At 34.1% G+C, this 20,064-nt stretch overlaps 1 protein-coding gene across 4 annotated transcripts; it reads right to left on the reverse strand.

The window, feature by feature from the left end:
- Positions 1 to 1,517: 1,517 nt before the first annotated feature.
- On the reverse strand, positions 1,518 to 19,350 carry LOC106079752 (glucose dehydrogenase [FAD, quinone]-like). Of its 4 annotated transcripts, XM_056033058.1 has the most exons (13): positions 18,985 to 19,050; positions 18,774 to 18,837; positions 15,406 to 15,558; positions 14,929 to 15,137; positions 13,139 to 13,328; positions 11,587 to 11,715; positions 10,436 to 10,557; positions 9,204 to 9,371; positions 7,869 to 8,019; positions 6,739 to 6,887; positions 5,918 to 6,095; positions 5,057 to 5,279; positions 1,518 to 4,340 (listed from the first exon to the last, which is right to left on the reverse strand). In XM_056033058.1, the coding sequence occupies exons 3-13, from the start codon at positions 15,533 to 15,535 to the stop codon at positions 4,199 to 4,201; spliced, it is 1,791 nt and encodes a 596-aa protein (XP_055889033.1). In that variant the 5' UTR covers positions 15,536 to 15,558; positions 18,774 to 18,837; positions 18,985 to 19,050; the 3' UTR covers positions 1,518 to 4,198. The 4 variants fall into 4 exon arrangements, with proteins under 4 accessions (XP_055889033.1, XP_013096412.2, XP_013096419.2 ...); XM_013240958.2 differs by lacking the exons at positions 18,774 to 18,837; positions 18,985 to 19,050 and adding an exon at positions 19,071 to 19,350; XM_013240965.2 differs by lacking the exon at positions 18,774 to 18,837 and having other exon boundaries at positions 18,985 to 19,350.
- Positions 19,351 to 20,064: the final 714 nt, after the last annotated feature.

Consider the following 20,064-nt stretch of genomic DNA (forward strand, 5'->3'; position numbering starts at 1 on the left):
TCCTGTGGGACATGACCGGTTTCCCAACAGCGGCAGAGGAGAATATAGAGTTCAGGGAGCATATCCAACAACACTCTAATGGATAAAGACATAAACAACAGGATAGCCAAGGCAATGGCCACCATGTCACGGTGCAGAAAAGAGTCTGGGACAACATATTGCTGACTAGCAGTACTAAAGCCCTAGTCTACCGGACCTGTGTGTTGAGCACCTTGCTGTACGGTAGTGAAACATGGTCAACCTACTCATGGCAGGAAAAAAAGCTGAATGTCTTCCACCTCCGATGCCTAAGGCGGATCTTTAAAATAAGGTGGCAAGATAAGATAACCAATGAGGAAGTGCTACAAAGAGCAGGGTGCCAGGACATCCGCTCTGTTATCAGCAGCAGACGCCTTGGCTGGCTTGGCCACGTTCGTAGAATGCCAGTAGGTCGACTTCCACAGGACATCCTGTATGGCGATCTAATAGAAGGCAGGAGAGCCGCTGGTCGCCAACTTTTACGTTATACGGATGTATGCAAACGCGACATGAAGCTCTTCAAAATCGACACAAGCAGCTGGGAAGAGTGGCACTGGACAGATCCACATGGAGAGAGAGCATAAAGGAAGGGTCACGGATTGCAGATGTCATACACAACAGAAGCAGAAAGAAGGGTGAAAATGCAACGGCGCCTGGTGATTTAAATGCCCAACTTGCGATCGCAGCAGTGTATCAAGGATTGGCCTCTTTAGTCACACAAGAAGTTGCAAAGGGAAAAGATCGTCTCTCGAGACGTAAAATGCCACAGAGTAGATTAACACATTAACTTCACCAAGAGTTTTCTTGCGTTGAGGGGGGGGGGGTTCACAAAGTGAGGTAAAAAATTTTCCTTTTTTTTAAATCGCCACTAATGTGTATGTTAACCGTGTCTGTACTTTATACCGTTGTCTTCGGCCGGAATCGGGACCTGTCATGAGGGGGTGATAGGAGTAAATCCATGAATGAGTCAAACCCTTTATTCAAAGATTTATTTGTCAGGGGGAGGGGGGGGGGTGAATACTATTATTATCGTCAGAACTTCGAAAGCCTAAAAGGTTGCGAACCGTCAAGTTTTAGTGTTCAATTCAAACATGCATATGACCTATATAGATTATATCTAAATATAAAATAATGTCGTAAAAAACGTGTTAAAAAGATGAAACAAGGCGTTGTTTTGTAAAGTAGTTATAAGAAGTAAAGGTGTTATTGTTTTTTCAACCCTAACCTATGTAACATATAATTTAATGTTTAGATCTAGAATCTAGATCTAGTAATTAAAGATCGAAAATAAGAGCACTCTCGTCTCATGATTAGGTCTGTGAGTTGATCACTCGCGGATAAAAATGTTTCCGTTTTCCAGTCTAGAATATATATAGGTCTGTGATAGAAATATGAAAACCAATAATATATATATATATATTTTTTGTAGTCTTGCTATCACTGCTTCAGAAACTAGCTAACTATAACTATAGATCTATTTAAAAACAACAACTCACACATTCACAATTGTATATTTGTTTATTAATCTGTTAATGAACATAGTTTATATTTCTCTACACAAACTTGTGTGTGGCAGGGCAAAATGTAAACTGGTTAAACAGTTGAAGGAAGAAAACAGAAACATCACATAACATCAACAACTCACTTGGTATGGTGTCAATGATTATACACCATTTGAGAACCACTCGAGGAAACATTACTTAGAATTTGAAAGCGAGAATGTCACAATATGTGCAATCCACACGAAGGCCAGTGGTGGTGATTTAAACAAAAATATCTAAGCGCTAAGATTTAAACCACTAAATACCAGAAGTTTAGGTAAGAAATTTAATTTTTGCTCCAAAGCCAGCCAACACACTGTGAAGCACTTTATACCACTCAGACTAAACAAATCACAACCCAGCCAATCAGTTATTAAATCACTGGGGCAAATTTTCACCCCCCCCCCCCCCACTCCCTGATGCTTTCCCCAGATATTTTCCATGTCAGACGTCATGCTATTGTGAGAAATTTAAGGGGTTCAAAATCGAAGAGAAACGATGAAAAAAAATCCCCCCCCCCCCCCCCCCCAAAAAAAATAAACGAAGGATAGCAGGACTTTAAAGTCAATGCTACTTTTTTTCCTTCACCTAGAAAGTTCAGTTATGTTATAAATACAGCTGCAATATTATGTTGTTAATTGTTTTTTTTATTCAGGAAATCAATGTCTTTTCACTGATAAATTTCATCCAATACATATTGACTTTCAGCTAGAGTTGAATTAACAGATCAGTGACATATTATGGGAGTTAATGGAAGCTTGACAAAAATTGTAACAAATGACAGTTTAAAAATTGTTAAGGAATTTCACAATAAAATTGAGCACAAAGAATAAAAAATGATATAAACATAAGCAAAACAAAATCTCATAGAAATATACATATATTAAGCCAAACCATGCCTGAATTCTAGCACTCCACAAAATTTGACTAACCCTTTGACCAACCACAGGATTTGATCAGGGTTTCTTTTTCATGAAAGCCATTTTGAAAAGTAGCTTAGAATTTGTTTGTAAGCTACCTTTGACCAGTGGAGCACTGTGGAATTGTCAAATATATTTTCAGGTCATGCAGATTATGGGTCTGATTGGTAGCTAGAATGCATTTTTGTTAAAGTGTTAATGAAAAAAAAAGGGGATGATTCTATGTAGCACAAATAAAAACTGCTCTTGCATTATAAGATTTATATTTTAGTTTTTTGACCTAGTGTCGTTAATTGTGATTTAGATCTCCAATATGTACCAGCCTGGATCTCACTACAAATGACAATCTTTGATTCTGTTCTTGTATCACATTTTGAAGCTAAGACTATAACACTAAATAGATTTTTAAAAAATATGCAATTTTTAAAAATAAAAATAAGAAATATATACTTTAAAAAAAACAACATATAGCTTCATTAACTAATTCACCTCATAAAAATCTTCATGCAAAATGTCCATAACAAGATCAACAAGTGCACATTTTCTTTAGTGACAACTCTTCTTAATTGTGAGGCAAGAATTTCAGTTTACATCATATACCAGAACTAAATCTGAAATCTACATTTTAAACAATTTACTGCACCTCAAATAAAGTGTGCACTTAACTCTAGGAATCTATTGGCAAAATCATTTTATAGGCAGAGAATTACCACAGACATTATTGAAGCTTTTGAAATGTAACAAAATAAATACAATGTGGAAGCAATTCAAATCTGCACAATAAATGCACCAACATATGTAAGTACCCCAAAATACATTCACACATTAGCTCTACATATGCTCTGTATAAACATAAAGCACATACAAAAAATAAACAACAACTGTAGATGGCTTTGTCTTCAAAACTGATGATTAAAGAGGAGGGCAGTATTTCACGTTGGCTATGCAGCCCTAGCTGTGATCTACATATTTTGCCACTTCCAACGCAACCTAACCATGATGGTCTGCCTGTGGTCAATTTTAGTTTCCTTTTTAGCATATAAGCCTGTCTTCTGCAAAAGCTCTTTGTTAATCCTATAGTCTTGGTAAAAGACCATCAGCTATCTCTTTTGGAATCAACAGGGCATTTTCTGAGAGCATTTCCTTGGAACTTGTAAAAAACAAAATACTGCCTTCTCCCACAGCAGATAGGTGCCTTGCCCTGCACAGCTGTCGAACAGTAAGCAGTGCCTCTACAATATCCACACCTGCATTCACCACAATTTGCATATATATGTATATACATTGAATTTTTACAGACAGGGCACAATATCAAATTATATCAATTTATAAGTCTACACAAATACTGACAGCAGTAATATTTTCTTTTAAGTTACAGTAAAAAAATAATTTTTAAGTTAAATAAAAAAAAACAACAACAAGGATGAGTAACACAAATGAAATGTCAGAGTGTTTTGAGAATCAAACTCTTTGTAAGACATTAGAAAATTATTGGGTATTATGATCTAAAATAAGAAAAAAAAATTATTTAAAACCATTTTACAAAAATGTAAATTAATGAATATTTTTAAAATAAAAAAAAAAGTCTCCTAGTTTTACAGCCATTGATCAAATTAAGTAGAACTAAGTAAGGAATAAATAGATGAGGATTTGTTCCCTGAAATAAAATGTCAAAGGTGTTTCGCTTCGCTACAATGATGACGATGGATGCAACACTCACTACATGTGCTGAGCTTGGTTTAATTTGATTATATCTGCTGCCTTCTCTGCAATCATGATTGTTGGAATGTAAGAGCCCCCAGAGGTCATGTAAGGAATGATTGATGAGTCCACTACACGGAGTCCCTGTACACCTTTTACCCTGTCGATGATTGATTATCAAGATTTATTTTTAATTATTACAACTTGGCAACCTGAAATTAATTCATTTTTTTAACACTTTTTCTTTTTTTACTTCTCAATACTCTTGGGGGTAACTTGACTTTTAAAAAAAAGTTTAATGACAATAAATACATTTTTTTTTTGGTCTGAAATTAGGATTATACTATGCACAAAAGAACATCTTAAAAATTATTTGTAGATTGTTTTTCTGAAAAAAAGTTGGCTTAAAAAATATGGTGACCAGACACCTCATCATACGAGACATTTCATCATTGCAACATTTCATCAATATAGCAATTCATCATTTAGGGTTAGGGTTAAGGTTAGGGTTAACTTGCTCAGTATGTTAATTACTTAACTACACCCACATGTACTTATGTTTGCAAAATGCACTTTATGCAATGATGAAATGTTTTGTATGATGAGATGTCAGGGAACAAAAAAAAAAAATTTCAAAAGAAAATTAATCCACAGTTGAAGCTAGTCAAATATTTCCTCCATTCTGCACCTCGAAAATCCTTCGGTAGCTCCAGACAGTTCAACTCATAGGGTACTGATAAATTAATGCTGCATTACTGCATTATGGTTGTCATCTCACTGCAAACATTCTCAATCAAGTTTTTAAGCAGAATCAGTTTCAGTCACATAATACTATAGTGTCCCCTTAAGTGACGAAAGTCTTCTGTGACAACTTACCTTAAATAGGGATCCACTACAGCTGTGCTGTCTGTAACAGAGCCCATCTTACAGGAACCTACTGGCTGATAGACAGGTTGGCCTCTTGACCTGATCATGCATCGCCAATAGTCATCTGTGTCAAAGGTGATATTGCCGCAGGTTGTAGCTGGCCCATCAGCTGGTACAGCTAATATCTGTTTCATTGACGGCATATCCAGCAACTTTTTACAAATCTTTATACCTACATAACAAAACAAAAATTTCTATAATTTATTTATAAAACATTGGCATTTTAATTTTTACATAGTATATTTGAAACAATTGGCAAAAGCAATGATTCAATAAACAGGAATAAAAAATATTTAAAATACTTTTTAAAAAAAGACAAGACTTCCTTTATTCAACTTATAAAGCAATTATTTTGATCTTTATAATAATAATAAGGCTTGTCTTCAAGTCCAAAGATTAATGAGGAATGCAGTATTTCCAGTGGATATGCAGCCCCAGCTGTAACCTACATATTTACTTATAAAAACTTTTTTTTTCCTCTTCATTCTGATTTTTTTTCATGCAATGTTTCTCAAATACGTCTATTTATAAATGTTATACTGTTTTTTCTATTTGTTGAAACAGAGACTTGTTACAGAAGGAAAAAACCTTCAAAATGGCCACGCTAGTGTTCCCATAAACCATTCAAATAATTAAAAATATGGATCAGAAAAGAAAAAGGAGTAAACAAGAAAAAGGTGATCGGACGCTGGAAAGACAAATGGTTTTCTCCCAGACAATGAGATAATGAATTTGTTTTATCTTTGTATATTTTGATGGATAAAATTTGTTTCAATAGCAGGACAAATTGAAGTTGAATGAAGTACTGACCTGAAAGTATGACTTCCACGTCCTCATCATTTTCTAAGTAGTTAGGATCAATCAGGGGCTGGGCACTGGGATCATTGTTCAGCAGTTTGATGGTTCCACGACTCTTAGGACGCAGAATTGTGCTAAAGCAGGCCAAGCCATTAGCAAATTTGTTTCTGACTGACATGTCTGTAAGAGCCTAATAAAATAGTACACAGTATCCATATAATTCAATGCATTTACAACATTTAACACTAATAATACATTTCTTGGTGGCCAATGTAAACATTTTAGACCCAGTTAATTCCATTGTTATCAATGTACATAAAATATTATTATTGAATAAATTATTATACATTATTGTTTCATAGTATTTGTTTTATTTGTAAAAACAATATCTATTGATTGTTAATTTATTTTGTTTCACTTTAACTTAGCATCTCTATGTTTGCACATCTAGCCTTCACCATCATTCCCCTTCAAATATCCCTTATTCTGCTGGGCTGTGATCTTACAGAATTGTCAAATTTCAAATGTTTTTTTTTTTTGTTGTTTTTTTAAACATAAAAAAATAATTAGATTCTTTTGTGTTTTTTTAATAGATAAAGACAAATAAAAAAACAAGAATATGCTTTTTTTTGTAGTCAAATAGGTTATATGGCCTGACTAGTATTTTGATTGTATTATATTTATAAAACAGAAGAATAAAAAAAATAATTGAAAAGATTATTATTATTATTATTTTGGATTTTTTTAGCAATAGAGATTTGGAAGATTTAAAAAGGTTGTAGTGTCTACAGAACAAAAATATGGGTACCTTTAAGAAATCAATAATTTCTTACATTATCAGTGAGCCCTAACTTTTTCCCATAGGCTTCATTATGTAGCATGCCCTTGAACACCAGTTGAAGATCAGGCCAGGACTTATCAGCGTTGACTTCACTATTAGTGTAAGCAACAACTTCAATCCCATTGGGTGAGGCATAAATTCCTTAGATTAAGAAAAAGAAATAGTTAAATTTAACAGGCACATTTCTGTTACATTTTGAGATATTGGTGTTGGTGCATATTTTATTTGTGGTATAGTTAAGTCACGATAGTCTAATATGATTAGGACAGGACCCATTTCAGATTAACTAATATTTTGGATTAAGCAAAATTATTACTAAAAAAAACATGAAATACAATGTATTATTACATAAACTGGTACATGATGTAGTGCTTTTGATACAGTGCTACGCCACATAAAAAAAAAAGTTCCCAGTGACCCCAACGTTGTTTCTGAAGTGTTGGCATAATTTCAATCTTCTCTTCATCAAAAAAAAAAAGAAAACTTTTTTTTTAAACCAATATAGTTAAGAACAACATATAACATTGTTCCATTATGTTCATAGCAATGTCTGTCTTTGAAACTACGGTAATATTTAATACATAATACAATTATTCACTGTTCTTTCTTAGTTTTTTATTATTCCTAAAATCATCCTAATTTCGGTTTTGGATTAATTGAGCTTTCAGATTACAGAAGTTTGGATTATCAGGCTTCTGCTACATAAATAATAGAAAGACTATGGAACCAGTGAAATCTGTGCAAGTTTTGCATTGTAATTGAAACAGAATGGTATCCAACTTGAAGAAACCACTTTGAACAAAATATAGCCAAACGATGTCCAACATCTTATACAAGTAAACAATTAGTCAATCTAGACTTTTATATTCATTAGTCATGAAATGTTTTATTTGGAGATCCCTATCTTTTTATGTAAATGAAGCATGCTATAAGGGGCCTGAACATTAGCAAGTAAGTTACATATACATTTTAGATAGTAATATTATCTTTAATTCTGTGCACTTTTAAAAAATGACCTGAAAGGTTCTCTTTGGGCTGGTGCACCTTAATGCACCACATATTTCACTAACACTACTAAGCTGTGCTGCATAATACAGCTTAAAAAGTCAAATAAAAAGATACCTTTTCCTACTAATTTATATTTGATTCCTTCCCAGAAAGAATCAAGTTTCTCAGGTGAGATACTTATGGCTGGCTCTATGGCCACTGGGAATTCATAGGTCAGGCTGTCTTGCACATTCTTTCCCACTGGTAAATTCGCCACAACAGGAATCTATATATATGCATGAAAATATAACAATATTAGCCTTTTGAATGCTGAGCTCCTTTTAAATCCCATTCACCAAATCTCTTTCCCTTAGGTCCCGATTCCCCACTGCGCTTTGCCCTTAAATCCTTATTCGCCTGTGTTCCATGCCTTACTACTCCTATTCCCTAATCCCTATTCCCTGGAGATCCTGATGAAAAATTACACTTAACACATACATGCAACCAACCAATCTTAATAATGTAATTTTAAACGAGTTAATTTAATTTATGGTCTGTGAGTCTATGGTAAGGTGCACAAGACTGGTCGGACATGAATTTAGCTAGGTAAAAAGTAAAGTTCCTTTTTCAGACCTTGTGGTCTATAGGGCAGATGATGTAAAGTTCATCTGAGTCTGTGGTCTACGGTTAACGAGGGTGTCTTGTTAATGCTTACGCGCGGTGTTGATTCTTGGGAATATATCTAGTGTAGATCTGACTGGAAGTAACGCTGAACTCAACTACTTCAGTAACACCGGCGAAAGGCCGAAACAATCAAATATGTAGTCGACGCTGATGTTGTTCTACAAATATATTTAATAATCAAGAAGGGAATCGTCCAGTGTCAGTTATGTCCGTAAATCCGTATCTCTATTGTACTCAAGTCTACTTCTCTACAAGAAGCGTCTTCTTTTAGCGTCACTTAGAGCGTTCTTATTTTTTAAAGATCTGTCACGTCACTTGTCGCTAATTAAAACTTTCCCCTTATTCCCGAAACAAATAACTAATTCCTAACCATGTCATAACAACTCCTATGTGGCCAGCACAACGACCAACCGCCTTTACTTTTCCCCAACTAACGTCAGGTACCCATTAGAGCTGGGTTGACTCAGAGGTGCCCGAAGATCCTGAAGTTAAAAATCCCAGTCTTTACCAGGATTCGAACCCCGGTTCGGTAGCCAAGCGCTTTACCACTCAGCCACCGCACCTCCGATTTTTGCCATATGCTGACCAATATTTGAGGATCTAAGTTCAAAACAGAAGATGCAGAAAGATAATATGAAGCATACAAAGTTGTAGCTTTAGTAAAAAGTTGTGGGGCTTTTTGTTTTTTCATAGAGACAGCAAATAGTTAACTTATACTAAAAATTGAAAATGTTTTCAAGTGAAAAATTAATTAACTTGATATAGTATGAGACTATTTAAACTCACATTTATTTTGCTCAAATCCTCAGCTGGCCCTATTCCAGAAAGAAGCAACAACTTTGCAGTTTCCACTGTTCCAGCACTAAGAATGATCTCTTTCTTAGCCCATACAATCGTCATGGTTCCATTGTGGTCAAACTTTACTGCCACTGCCCGCTTGCTCTCTGTCATAATCTGAAATCAAGAAACTAAAAAAGTTAAGCAGCATTGTTAAGTTATCTACCTTTCTTACAAAACAAAGTGGAGCCAGGTGTCACATGAATTAAGCCCCTTTGTTTTAATCCCTGACACATTATTAGTTATATTTTACTAAATAAAATTAAAAACATGTGCTGTGCCATAATAACTGCAAACAGAACACCATCCAACAATCTGATGGTACAAAGAGTTGAAAAGACAGTGAAAATGGCTGTCTGGTCATGTGGTATGGGCTCTGGACTGCCTTGATGGTTCTAGGTTAGAACCCTGCCTGCGGAAGTTTGGGCCTCCTCTTCTGCTGCTGAGCTGTAAGCTCTTTTGCAGACTGTGCCAAAAAAAAATAGTGTGCTGTTCTCTTCAGTTATTCAGCACTGCCATACAGAGTGTTGGTTGTGTTAGATATAATTATTTTAAATATTAAAAACATCAAAATTATGTAAAACATATAAAAAAAAAAAAGTTAGAGAATACAGGACTAGAAAGAGAGTCACAGCTGAATCTTTGTTGTTGTTAAGTTATTAAATTTAAACTGAAAATTAAACTCATATACTAAGCTAATATCTAATGTACTTGTAAAAAAATTTAAACATTAATGAATTGGATAAAAGAACTTTGAGCTAAGTTCTTTTGCATGACAGCTTCAAATACATTAAAGGCAAAAAGGATTTAAGTTTTAGGAAATCTTTTCTGGTATTGAAAGTTTGATAAGAGAATAAAACTATTAAAGCAGAATACTTTTCAACATCAAATGAGTAGTACACATAATCACAAAATTTGAACAGTAAAATAAAAAATGTGATTCTTAGATGTATTTCTTATTCTAAAGCAAAATATTTTCCAAGCATTATCCCTTTAGTAACATCCTTATATTACATTTGCCAATCGACAACTCTATGCTCTAAGTCTTGTACAACTCTATAGGTGACCATAGTGTTTAATTTCATTTTGACAAACCTTGTCACAGTAAAAGCTATAAAAAAGGAAATGCATATGACATTGTTGATCACAGCTATCTAAGAAGGTCACTGCCGACTATTTACCTGGACAGCAGGGGAGTTTGTCAGTACATGTAGGTTGTGTCTAAACAAAACAGGATAAAGAAATGCCCTTGAAGCACTCTGTCGGACACCTTTCCTTAAGGTGGACTGAATCTCAACAAAACCTGCGTAACAAAAAGTAAACAGATCAAATAATTAGGCTTACTTTTAGTGGTATATAGATACATAAAAACAAGAGAAAATTTAGAGATCAAGAGAGTTGTGAAATGTTTTATACAACTTTATAGTTGTAGTTTTTTTCTCATTTCTCCTTTTTTGGGGCTTGAGTTTCAATAACGATGCATACCAAGAAATTTTTGTTATTAGAGATTCAAATTGAAATGAGTTGTGTTTGCTGAGAATCCAAAAACAGCATGAAAACCTTCTCCAAAAACATTCTCAGGTACATTCCCCCCCCACCCCCTTCTACATCTACAAAAGACATTGGACCAAAGTGCATTGTGCATTCTATAGAAGCATGAAACACAAAATGGTAAAAATAATTTTGATAAAATAATAACATGTATAAGTGGAAACAACAAAATTAATAAGTATGGGCTGAAAAAATAAAGTTTTTAAGTAAAAACTATAAACAAGTTTACATTAATAACATTATTAGTCGTTTAAAAATAAAAGATAGTGGAATGAAGCTATTGATAATATAAACACATAATGTAAATACATTTAAACTTTTAAAAATTGTGACAAATCCTTACCCATTACTTACAATGTAACATAGAAAAACTAAGAACAGTTTGATGATACTTTGCAACATTACAAAATACACTTTGATCTTCAAGGGGTGGATGGTTAGTGAATAAAATAGTTCACACTTCCCAGAAATGTACTCAATACATTTCAAGTGTAGTAGATCTACCACCTAAATAATCTACATACATGTTAGTTGTTTTTTTATTTCAACATAAATAAGAAGTAAAATTTATTTTGCAAAACAAAAATGTGAAGCGTATGCATCACCATGGAGTTGGCCGAAAAAATCCTATAAAATTAATTTCTATTGAACTCGAAGTTTATGGATTAAACTGTAGGACACCGCAGAATGAATGAAAAGAATTCTATTTTTGATTGTGGTCATTAACCTCGAATTGAAACCAGGGGGAAAAAAATGTTAAAAAGAAGAAAACAAATGTTACCTTCTGACTGAACAGCATTAGCGTCAATTATTTTATATCCCATTTCTTTACCAGCTCTCAGCAGAAAATTTGTTAAGCTGTGAGTCTTGGACCTGCCAACTTTAAGTGGTCCACCCATCTTGTGAAAACCTGAAACGCCAAATATTACAGCATTGTCTTACAATTCCTTTTTCAGCTTGAATCGTTTATTACAATGAGTAAAAAAAAAAAGGTTTAGGGATTTAATATGGTGTTTAGGAATTTCAATAATAATCAAAATTCCGTATTCCATATAACCAAGTCATGTTGACAAATCATTTATAATTATCAAAAATCATATCATCTATTGATTTATGATAACATTCATTACATTTATCATAAAACTTCTATCACTAAAAAAGAAAAACAAAACTTATCAAATAGTATACTAAAAATGTGGGTGAAATATTGAGACATGACACATTTAATTTAATCAGACTATTGATGTTCTAATACATTTTGAAACATTTTTCTTTTGATTCTTTGATTTTCTCTTATATGACCAAATTTTAACAATTTTGCCTAATTAAGCGTCCACCTGATATTTAGGAAAAAAAACAAAAAACATTCTGTCTCAACTTTTTTAAACCAATCAATATTTTCAGAAAGAACATCAGAACTAAATTCTATCAAAGACAAATGACAGAGAAGAATGGAGAAAAAAAGTTGACAGATCTTGTGTGGTGCCCCAGCGGTCCAGCAGACCAAAGGATAAGTGAAAGTGAATGTGAAGTTAGATATGAACCTGGTCTAACTGATGTCATATAATGACATTGTTTTGTAAAGGGTCAATCTCTTATTCCAATCCTCAAGAATAAAACATTAAAAAAAGATTTTTTTTCCCTTTAGTTTGCCACTACAGTTCACGCGATAATATGAAAAACTACTTATTAATTGTTGTTTTAAATTATGTCCAATGCATACTAAATAGATTTTTTCTCTTTAAAAAAAAGTTTAAAATTTTTTGTGTGTAAATGTTAGGACAGAACGTACATAATGTAGCAATACAAATGTATAAAAAAATATTTTTTTATCAAAAAGTCTAAAACCATTTGCATAAATGTGTTAAAAATATGGCAAATAGTTATCTCTCCTACTAAAGAGCCTCCCGTGTTTGTTACTTTTGAAAGTGAATAGTTGTAAAAGTGGTGTATTTTTATGAAAAAAAACTGCTTGCATAAGTGACTTAAAAAATTAGATTTTTCACTTTTAGAAAAGAAAAAAGTAGCTGTTGCATCAGAACTTTGAATGGACTAAAATATTATGATGTCGGATTTTAACTATCTTTTCTAGTTTACGAGATCTAAACGGGACGGACGGACAGACATTTCACAAAACTAATAGCGTCTTTTCTTCTTTTGGGGGTCGCTAAAAATGCTTTAATAATAAAAAAATATGTTTGCCAAAACTATGGCTCATAACATCATGTTGATAGTTTCTTACGTTCAGAAAGAAATCGTAGTGGATGTAAAAGATGATAAAAACAATTGTTCTGAGATACAGTGTCATTTATTAAAAAAACAAAAAAGTTTACCTGACTTAACAAAGTCTGCATTCTCATTGTCTTCAGACTTTAAAAAGTATGGCAAAACATCCTTGAAAGACCATTTCTGGGCACCATTAGCTTCCCAGTTGTCGTAGTCTTTTGGGAATCCCCGTGTGTAGGTCATGTCATTGAGGTTGGACGTGCCGCCAAGTATTTTACCTCGATACCATCGCCCTCGCTGTAGACAAACATTAAACAAATTTTGGGTTACTTTATTTATGCCTGATATCATAATTTATGATACAATAAGTTTCAGACAGGAGGGATTAGCTTTGGCCGGCTAACTTCTGGAGAAAAAAAAACTCTGAATTTAAACCTCTGCTGCCTTGCAGCTACATCTATGTCCAAATATGGGAAAGGCTTCCAGAGTAAACCCTGAGAAAATCAAGAGCTGGTATCCCTTACATAGCTCGCAGCTCAGTGTTGCACCCTGGCAGAACCTACAACCTTGCTGATCCCACACTGATGTTCCTTTGGACACATAAGCTGTGTGGAGGGGGGAAACTGTTGTGTGGCAACATGGTTCCAACCTCAGCTAAAGCTCAGGCTTTTATCTCATTTTTGTGAGATGATCCAAAGTCGTTTCATGACTGACCATAGAGAATACATTAGATTTATTTCTAAAAAAAACATTTTGAATCTTGTTTAAATTAAAACCAATCTTTTCTGATTAGCCATCATCTACTAGTAGAGACATAATTAGCTAAGCCATGTATTAAAATGATGTTTTGTTGCAGTGGACAAGTCTTCAGCCAGGAAAGCCAATAACTTAGTTGAGTTCTCATTAACACAAGGATATGCAGAGGACATAGTTATCTTCTGTTGGAAAAGAATGTCTGTAATTCATATGATTTAAGATATGGTTGTATTTTCTCACATGAGAGACTACTAAAATACCAGTGTAAATATCTGAAGTTGGCAAACCCAAAGATTGATATGAACACTTATGAAGCCAAAGTGTCTCTCAGCAAAGGCACTGCCCAAACTGTTTTGATCTGCAGTGTGGTCTTAGCTAGCCTGAAAAATTCATTACAGTGAATAGTCCTGTTGGTCTCACTTCATTGTGTCATTTCTGACCAACGTTGTATGGAAGTAATCATTGTAGCTTTGATTTAAAATAGGGGTCTAAGTGCTAAACATTTTTATATAAGATATGCTATGTAATGGACAAATATTTCAAAGGTTGTCAGTGAATGAGAGTTGTCAAGTTTAAAAAATTATCAAATTTTTTAAAACCATTTCATCTGAATTTTAAAAAAAAAGACCTTCCACAGAAAATGACCATCTAAACAAGGGGTTCTCAACTGTGGGTCGCAACCTCCTCGTGATCGAATGACAATTTGCCAGGGGTTGCCTAAGACCATCGAAAAAATGATTTTACCTTCTGTACCTTCCAGAAGTCCATTCACAGTCAAAGATGAAGGTGTTCCAGAGAAAGTAAGAGTTTATTGAGCTCATTAATAGCGACAAAGCAAAAATGATTTATTTTTATTGCCAGTAACTCAAATCTGGATTTAGTGTAGCAGTCATAACCTGATTTGTCCTCTTTCATTTTCAGTAACATATTTTTTGCAAACATATTTTTCCAGACTATAGATAACAATTATTCACATTTGGATTACATTTTATACCATTAGCAAAAGCAGTTTTTTATGCTTATGAACGAAGATAATTTTACTGGTTGGGGTCGCCGCATTGTTGTAAATAGTACAAAGGGGTCGACGAGCTAAAAAGGTTGAGAACCGCTGATCTAAACCTAAAAAATAGTTGATACCTACCTGATCTTTAAACGCCTTCAGTGCATGTTTCTGTGGCACTGTAAGGTATCCCCAGTCAATGTCAGTGTCCACAGAATCCATTGCCCGCACTGGTATGGAAATAAAAGGATGGTCTCGGTCATCTGGTCCAGCCTCTAGAAGCAAAACCTTTTTGGATGGATCCTCAGATAATCTGTTAGCCAATACACAGCCTGCCGAGCCACCACCGACTTGAAAAATAGAAGTAATTACATTTAGCTTAATAGTAAAGAAGGATTCTGCAATATTCAAATGATTTTTTAAAAAATATATATATATATATATGAATCTCTTGGCACAATATGGTTTAAGATGTCAACTTTAAATTGGTGAAAATAAATGCTCTCATGCTGTCTGTGCTACAGAAAGCGTAGCACAATAACTCCACCATAAGAGTCTAAATACTGTTAAGGCTCATGATTAAAGAAAGCATTCATGACAAAATGTACATTTTCTTACCAATAATGTAGTCATATTCCTGATCTACTTTGGTTGCTAATTGAGGAAGTTCATTGGCCTTTCTCTGTATAAATATGCCTAACAGTATCACAATACTGGATGATATCAGCATGTAGGACCAAGGACCCATGTTGTATGGTCAAGACTTTAAATCTGAAAACAAAATGTCAGAAAAAAAAGGGGTTTCAAGGTCTACAGAGAAACATGAGTGTTATAAATAGGCCTATCACACTCTTTAGACATCACAATGCAAGCCTAAGACTAAGTGAAACAAAGCGAGAAGTGATGGGATTTAGGAGAATAATGTTACTGTTAGCACAAGCTCTGTCTTGAAGCCTCTTTAAAAAAAAAAGAAGATACATTTGTTAAGACTAGATCTAGAGTAGATATGTATCTACATGAATTAAATTATTCTGGAAGCATGCATCAAGTCTAGAATCTAGATCTAGTCTAGATTCTACTACTAGATTTAGATCTAGAATCTAGTATTTTTTTTATAGATTTTTTAAAATTTATATTCTATTCTAAATCTAGACTTTTTTACTGACTTTAGTGTTTTAAATTACACTTTACACTAGATTGTGCCTAGGTCACTATATCATTAGTAGATCTTTTTTAGATATATATATATACTATTATAGTCTATTATAACTATCTAATATAATGAATATCTAGAATGTCTCTGTCTAGATCAGGGGTCGGCAACCTGCGGCTCGCGAGCCACATGCGGCTCTTTGGATGTTAAGCTGCGGCTCTTTAGTTCCATACTCAAATATTATTTATTTTATCGAACAAAAAATTGAATCTATTAACTAAGATTAGGCACCGCTTCTATCTCTCAGCCACTTGTACTTGTACCGCATCCCCTCCTCAAGTCTTTAAATGTAACATATTTGCAGGTGGAAAAACTCAACTTTCTTCTGCCTTATCACTTGATATTGATGAGTCTTGCGACATAAAAGACACGGCACAAGTTGGCTTTCTGTCTGGTATACAGGGGCGTAGATAGGAGTTTTCCATCGTTTGGGGGACTGGGGGCTTGACCTCATTGGGGTCCCCTGCATTTTTAGTAATATTTAATTTTTAATGTAAAAAACACTCATTTGGCCCCCCCCCCCTCAAATGGGGGCTAGGGAGGATTTTCAAAATCTCCCCCCGCCTCCCCCACCCTAGCTACGCCACTGCATGTATATGACTTCTCAAGGATTGCTAGTGCTCTCGCGACAAACTAGAGGAGAAGATTTAGCGAATGCCGTGCAAAAATGCCTTGAAGACAATAAGATCGATTTAAATAAACTCGTTTCAATAGCAACTGATGGAGCCAGAAGTATGACAGGAAAAAATAAAAGAGAATCTGCGAGTCTCCACGTATTTCTTAAGTTTCCAGCAAGAAGTGCTGGTCAATAGCACTCTACCATCGTCAATTTCAAGAATTCTTAAACGAAATGGAGACTCAGTATTTTGACCTTCTTTGTCCCAATAAAGTGCGATGGCTTTCTAAGGGTTTGTTGTTGAAACTTCCAGCTTTGTGCTTGAATGAAATAAATACATTCCTAAATGAGAAAGGTATTAATCACCCTGAATTAGAGAACGACAATCGGTTGCAAAAATATTACTTTATGATGGATATATCAACAAAAGTAAATGAGATGAATCTAAAACTACAAGAAAATGAAAAATGATGTTTTGGTAGAAAATAAGAGCGGTGTCTGAGCAGTAAAGCGCTTGGCTTCCGGAAAGAGGTTCGGAGTTAGAATCTTGGTGAAGACTGGGATTTTTAATCTCTGGATATTTTTTAGCGCTTCTAAATCCACCCAGCTCTAATAGGTACCTGAAATTAGTTGGGGAAAGTAAAGGCGGTTAGTCGTTGTACTGGCTACATGACACCCTCGTTAACCGTGGGCCACAGAAAGAGATGACCTTAACATCATTTTCCCTATAGATCGCAAAGTCTGAAAGGGGAATTTTACTTAATCAGAGCGATCAATGGCTCATTTTCATTTTCTAAAGCAATATTGCTATAAAACCTGTGCAACTGTTGACAGGAATTACTTCGGCACAGTTATTCTAAAAAATTACAGATGAATTTGCTGAGATATGTGAGCATTTTAAAACCATCAAACCATTTTAGCATCCATTGTAAATACCCTCAACACAAATAGTAACGAAATCCATATTGAGCCATTTGGAATTAATACTGGACTTTAAAAAATTAAGTTTTCTGGAGTGGAGAATTCACAGATTTGAAAAGCAAGTTTGAAGAGTTGAAGATCCAGAAATGTATGTATGTAACGCAACAAAAGTGGACAGCTTTCAAAGAAATGGCGCGAGATGAGGCACTCATATTCGACACATGGATTGTCTTCCAGATTGCTACAGTGAAGTGAAAAGGTTGGCAATTGGAACACTAACTATATTCGGATCGACATATTCATGCGAGCAAGCGTTGTCTTGTATGAATATAATTAAAAGTGTAAGTAAGAAGCCAACTAACAAATGAAAATTTAGAGTCGTGTTTGAAACTAAAAACAAGTGATGAGCCAAAAATGTAGGCCTACCCAAACTTTTTAAAACCAAAGCCATCGCTCCCATTGAATTTGTTTTCTCAATTGTTTTGTTATTCAAGTACATGTTAGTGTTGTATGGAAATGTGCAATTCTTTTAATTTATTTACAAACATAATAAGTAATTATCTAATAATCCCATTTATATATTATAAAATACTAGTCATATATAAATAAGTAGATATTTTTTTCATATGAACAAATAGATTCGTTTTCATTCATTTTAGTACTTTATTTAGTCGAGTACTATTTATAGTTGGCAAGAAAAAACTTTGTGGCTCTTTAAAAACTTTGACATTTTGTAAATTGTAATTTTTGGCTCTTCCGACTCAAAAGGTTGCCGACCCCTGGTCTAGATCATCGTGAACATGATATTCTATCTCTTATAGATCTAGATTTAGATATAGTTTAGGCTTTAACTTTATAGACATCTGGATCTAATTATAACTAATAGTAGATCTGAACGAAGTGGTCGTCTCCTTTCCATTGGTTAATATGCATTATGCATGACTAAATGCATGACACGTAGGACGTAATCAACTTCTTTTTTGAAGTAACGTCTGTATTATATATAAGATAAGATTAGAACTAAAATGGAAAGATTTTAAAACTCCTTCATCCCACTGTCGGTCAGGGTGTTATAAGATCATCTGTCATCATCGAGAAGTTCTTAGAAGTCTAATTCATAAAGCGCTGGTTATAAGTGAGTATTACATGTGTTTTGTGTGTGAATGTTGTTCGTATTTGCATCTATCTAATCTATAATGTTATTGTTACAGAGTTACACTGAGGTTGTCAATTTACCGTCAATTGTAGTCAAACTTCAAACTGAATTTCCATTTGATTGGATCAATAAAAATTATCAAATCTATTTATATAAAAATAATAAATTCTATTATTAGTAAGTATTATTATTATAATTAAATTTGTATTAAATTATTAGATAGTTCTAGTAGTTATTGAGCTTATTCAGTTATAGACGTCTAGTTACAGTTAGATCTATTGGTCTACTTACAGTTACACTTCGTGTAACTTACACACTGTGAGTGTGTATTTTACTACACTACTAGATCTAAGTCACTATTGTGACTATTCACTAACCTAAATTACAGTGACAGTGAGCTAGATAGTAAATACTAAGTCGTGAAAAGTTAAAAGATAGCTATCTAAGACTAATCTAGAATAGATCTAGATTAGATAGAAGGTTCCTAGGCTAGACTGACTCTATAGATCTAGATTAGAATTAGATTGAAATGTAGATCTAGACTCTAGATTGCAGTCAATGTAGCCAATGTTCTAGATTCTAGATCTAGACCTCTAATAAAGTTGCTATTCGCTGAGTATTCTCTCGCCCACTTTCCGATTCTTGTTTTTGAATTTTACATTCGACATTGTTTCCCACTTTTGAATGATTCTCAAGAGGTAAATTTATACTAGATCTAGTTATTTCGACACCTAGGTCACGGTTATATCAGTAGTTCTCAATCTTTTGGGCTCAGCGACCTCCCTTTTTTGTTTTTTACAATTTTTCACTATGCGGCGCTCCTCAACCGTAAAACTCATATGTTTGTTCAAAAGCCTATAATAAGTAACTGCTTTTTATCATGTAGCAATTCAAAGGTAAATATTTTATATGCGATTGCCAAAGTTTTAAGCTTAAGGCTTAATCTCCCTCGAATCTTCTATAAAACATAAAAAAATGCAAACAATTCCCAAATTCCAAGAGCACATCTAAGGAAGATTTCGATTTTAAGCCCCTCTCCAAAATGTACGATATAAAAAAGTATAAAAAAGCAAAATACACTCAAAATTGTATACGCGTAGCCAAAGGGGTTTGGGGCTTAAACCCCTCTTCAGCTGGGTTTGAAGCTAAAAATACCTCTTCAATATAAAAAAAAAGCAAATTACGCACTTAAAATGCTATGAACATAGCCAAAGGGGTTTATAGTTTAAACCCCCCGCCAGCTGGGTTTGAAGCTAAACAAAAATCTTCAAAATAAGAAAAATAAATTCGCAATCAAAATGCTATGAGCATAGCCAAGCCTATTAGGTGTTTTGAGTTTCAATTTCCCTTCAGAGGGGTTTGATGCTAAAA

This window comes from Biomphalaria glabrata, chromosome 6 (assembly GCF_947242115.1).
Source record: "Biomphalaria glabrata chromosome 6, xgBioGlab47.1, whole genome shotgun sequence".
Lineage (NCBI taxonomy): Eukaryota > Metazoa > Mollusca > Gastropoda > Planorbidae > Biomphalaria > Biomphalaria glabrata.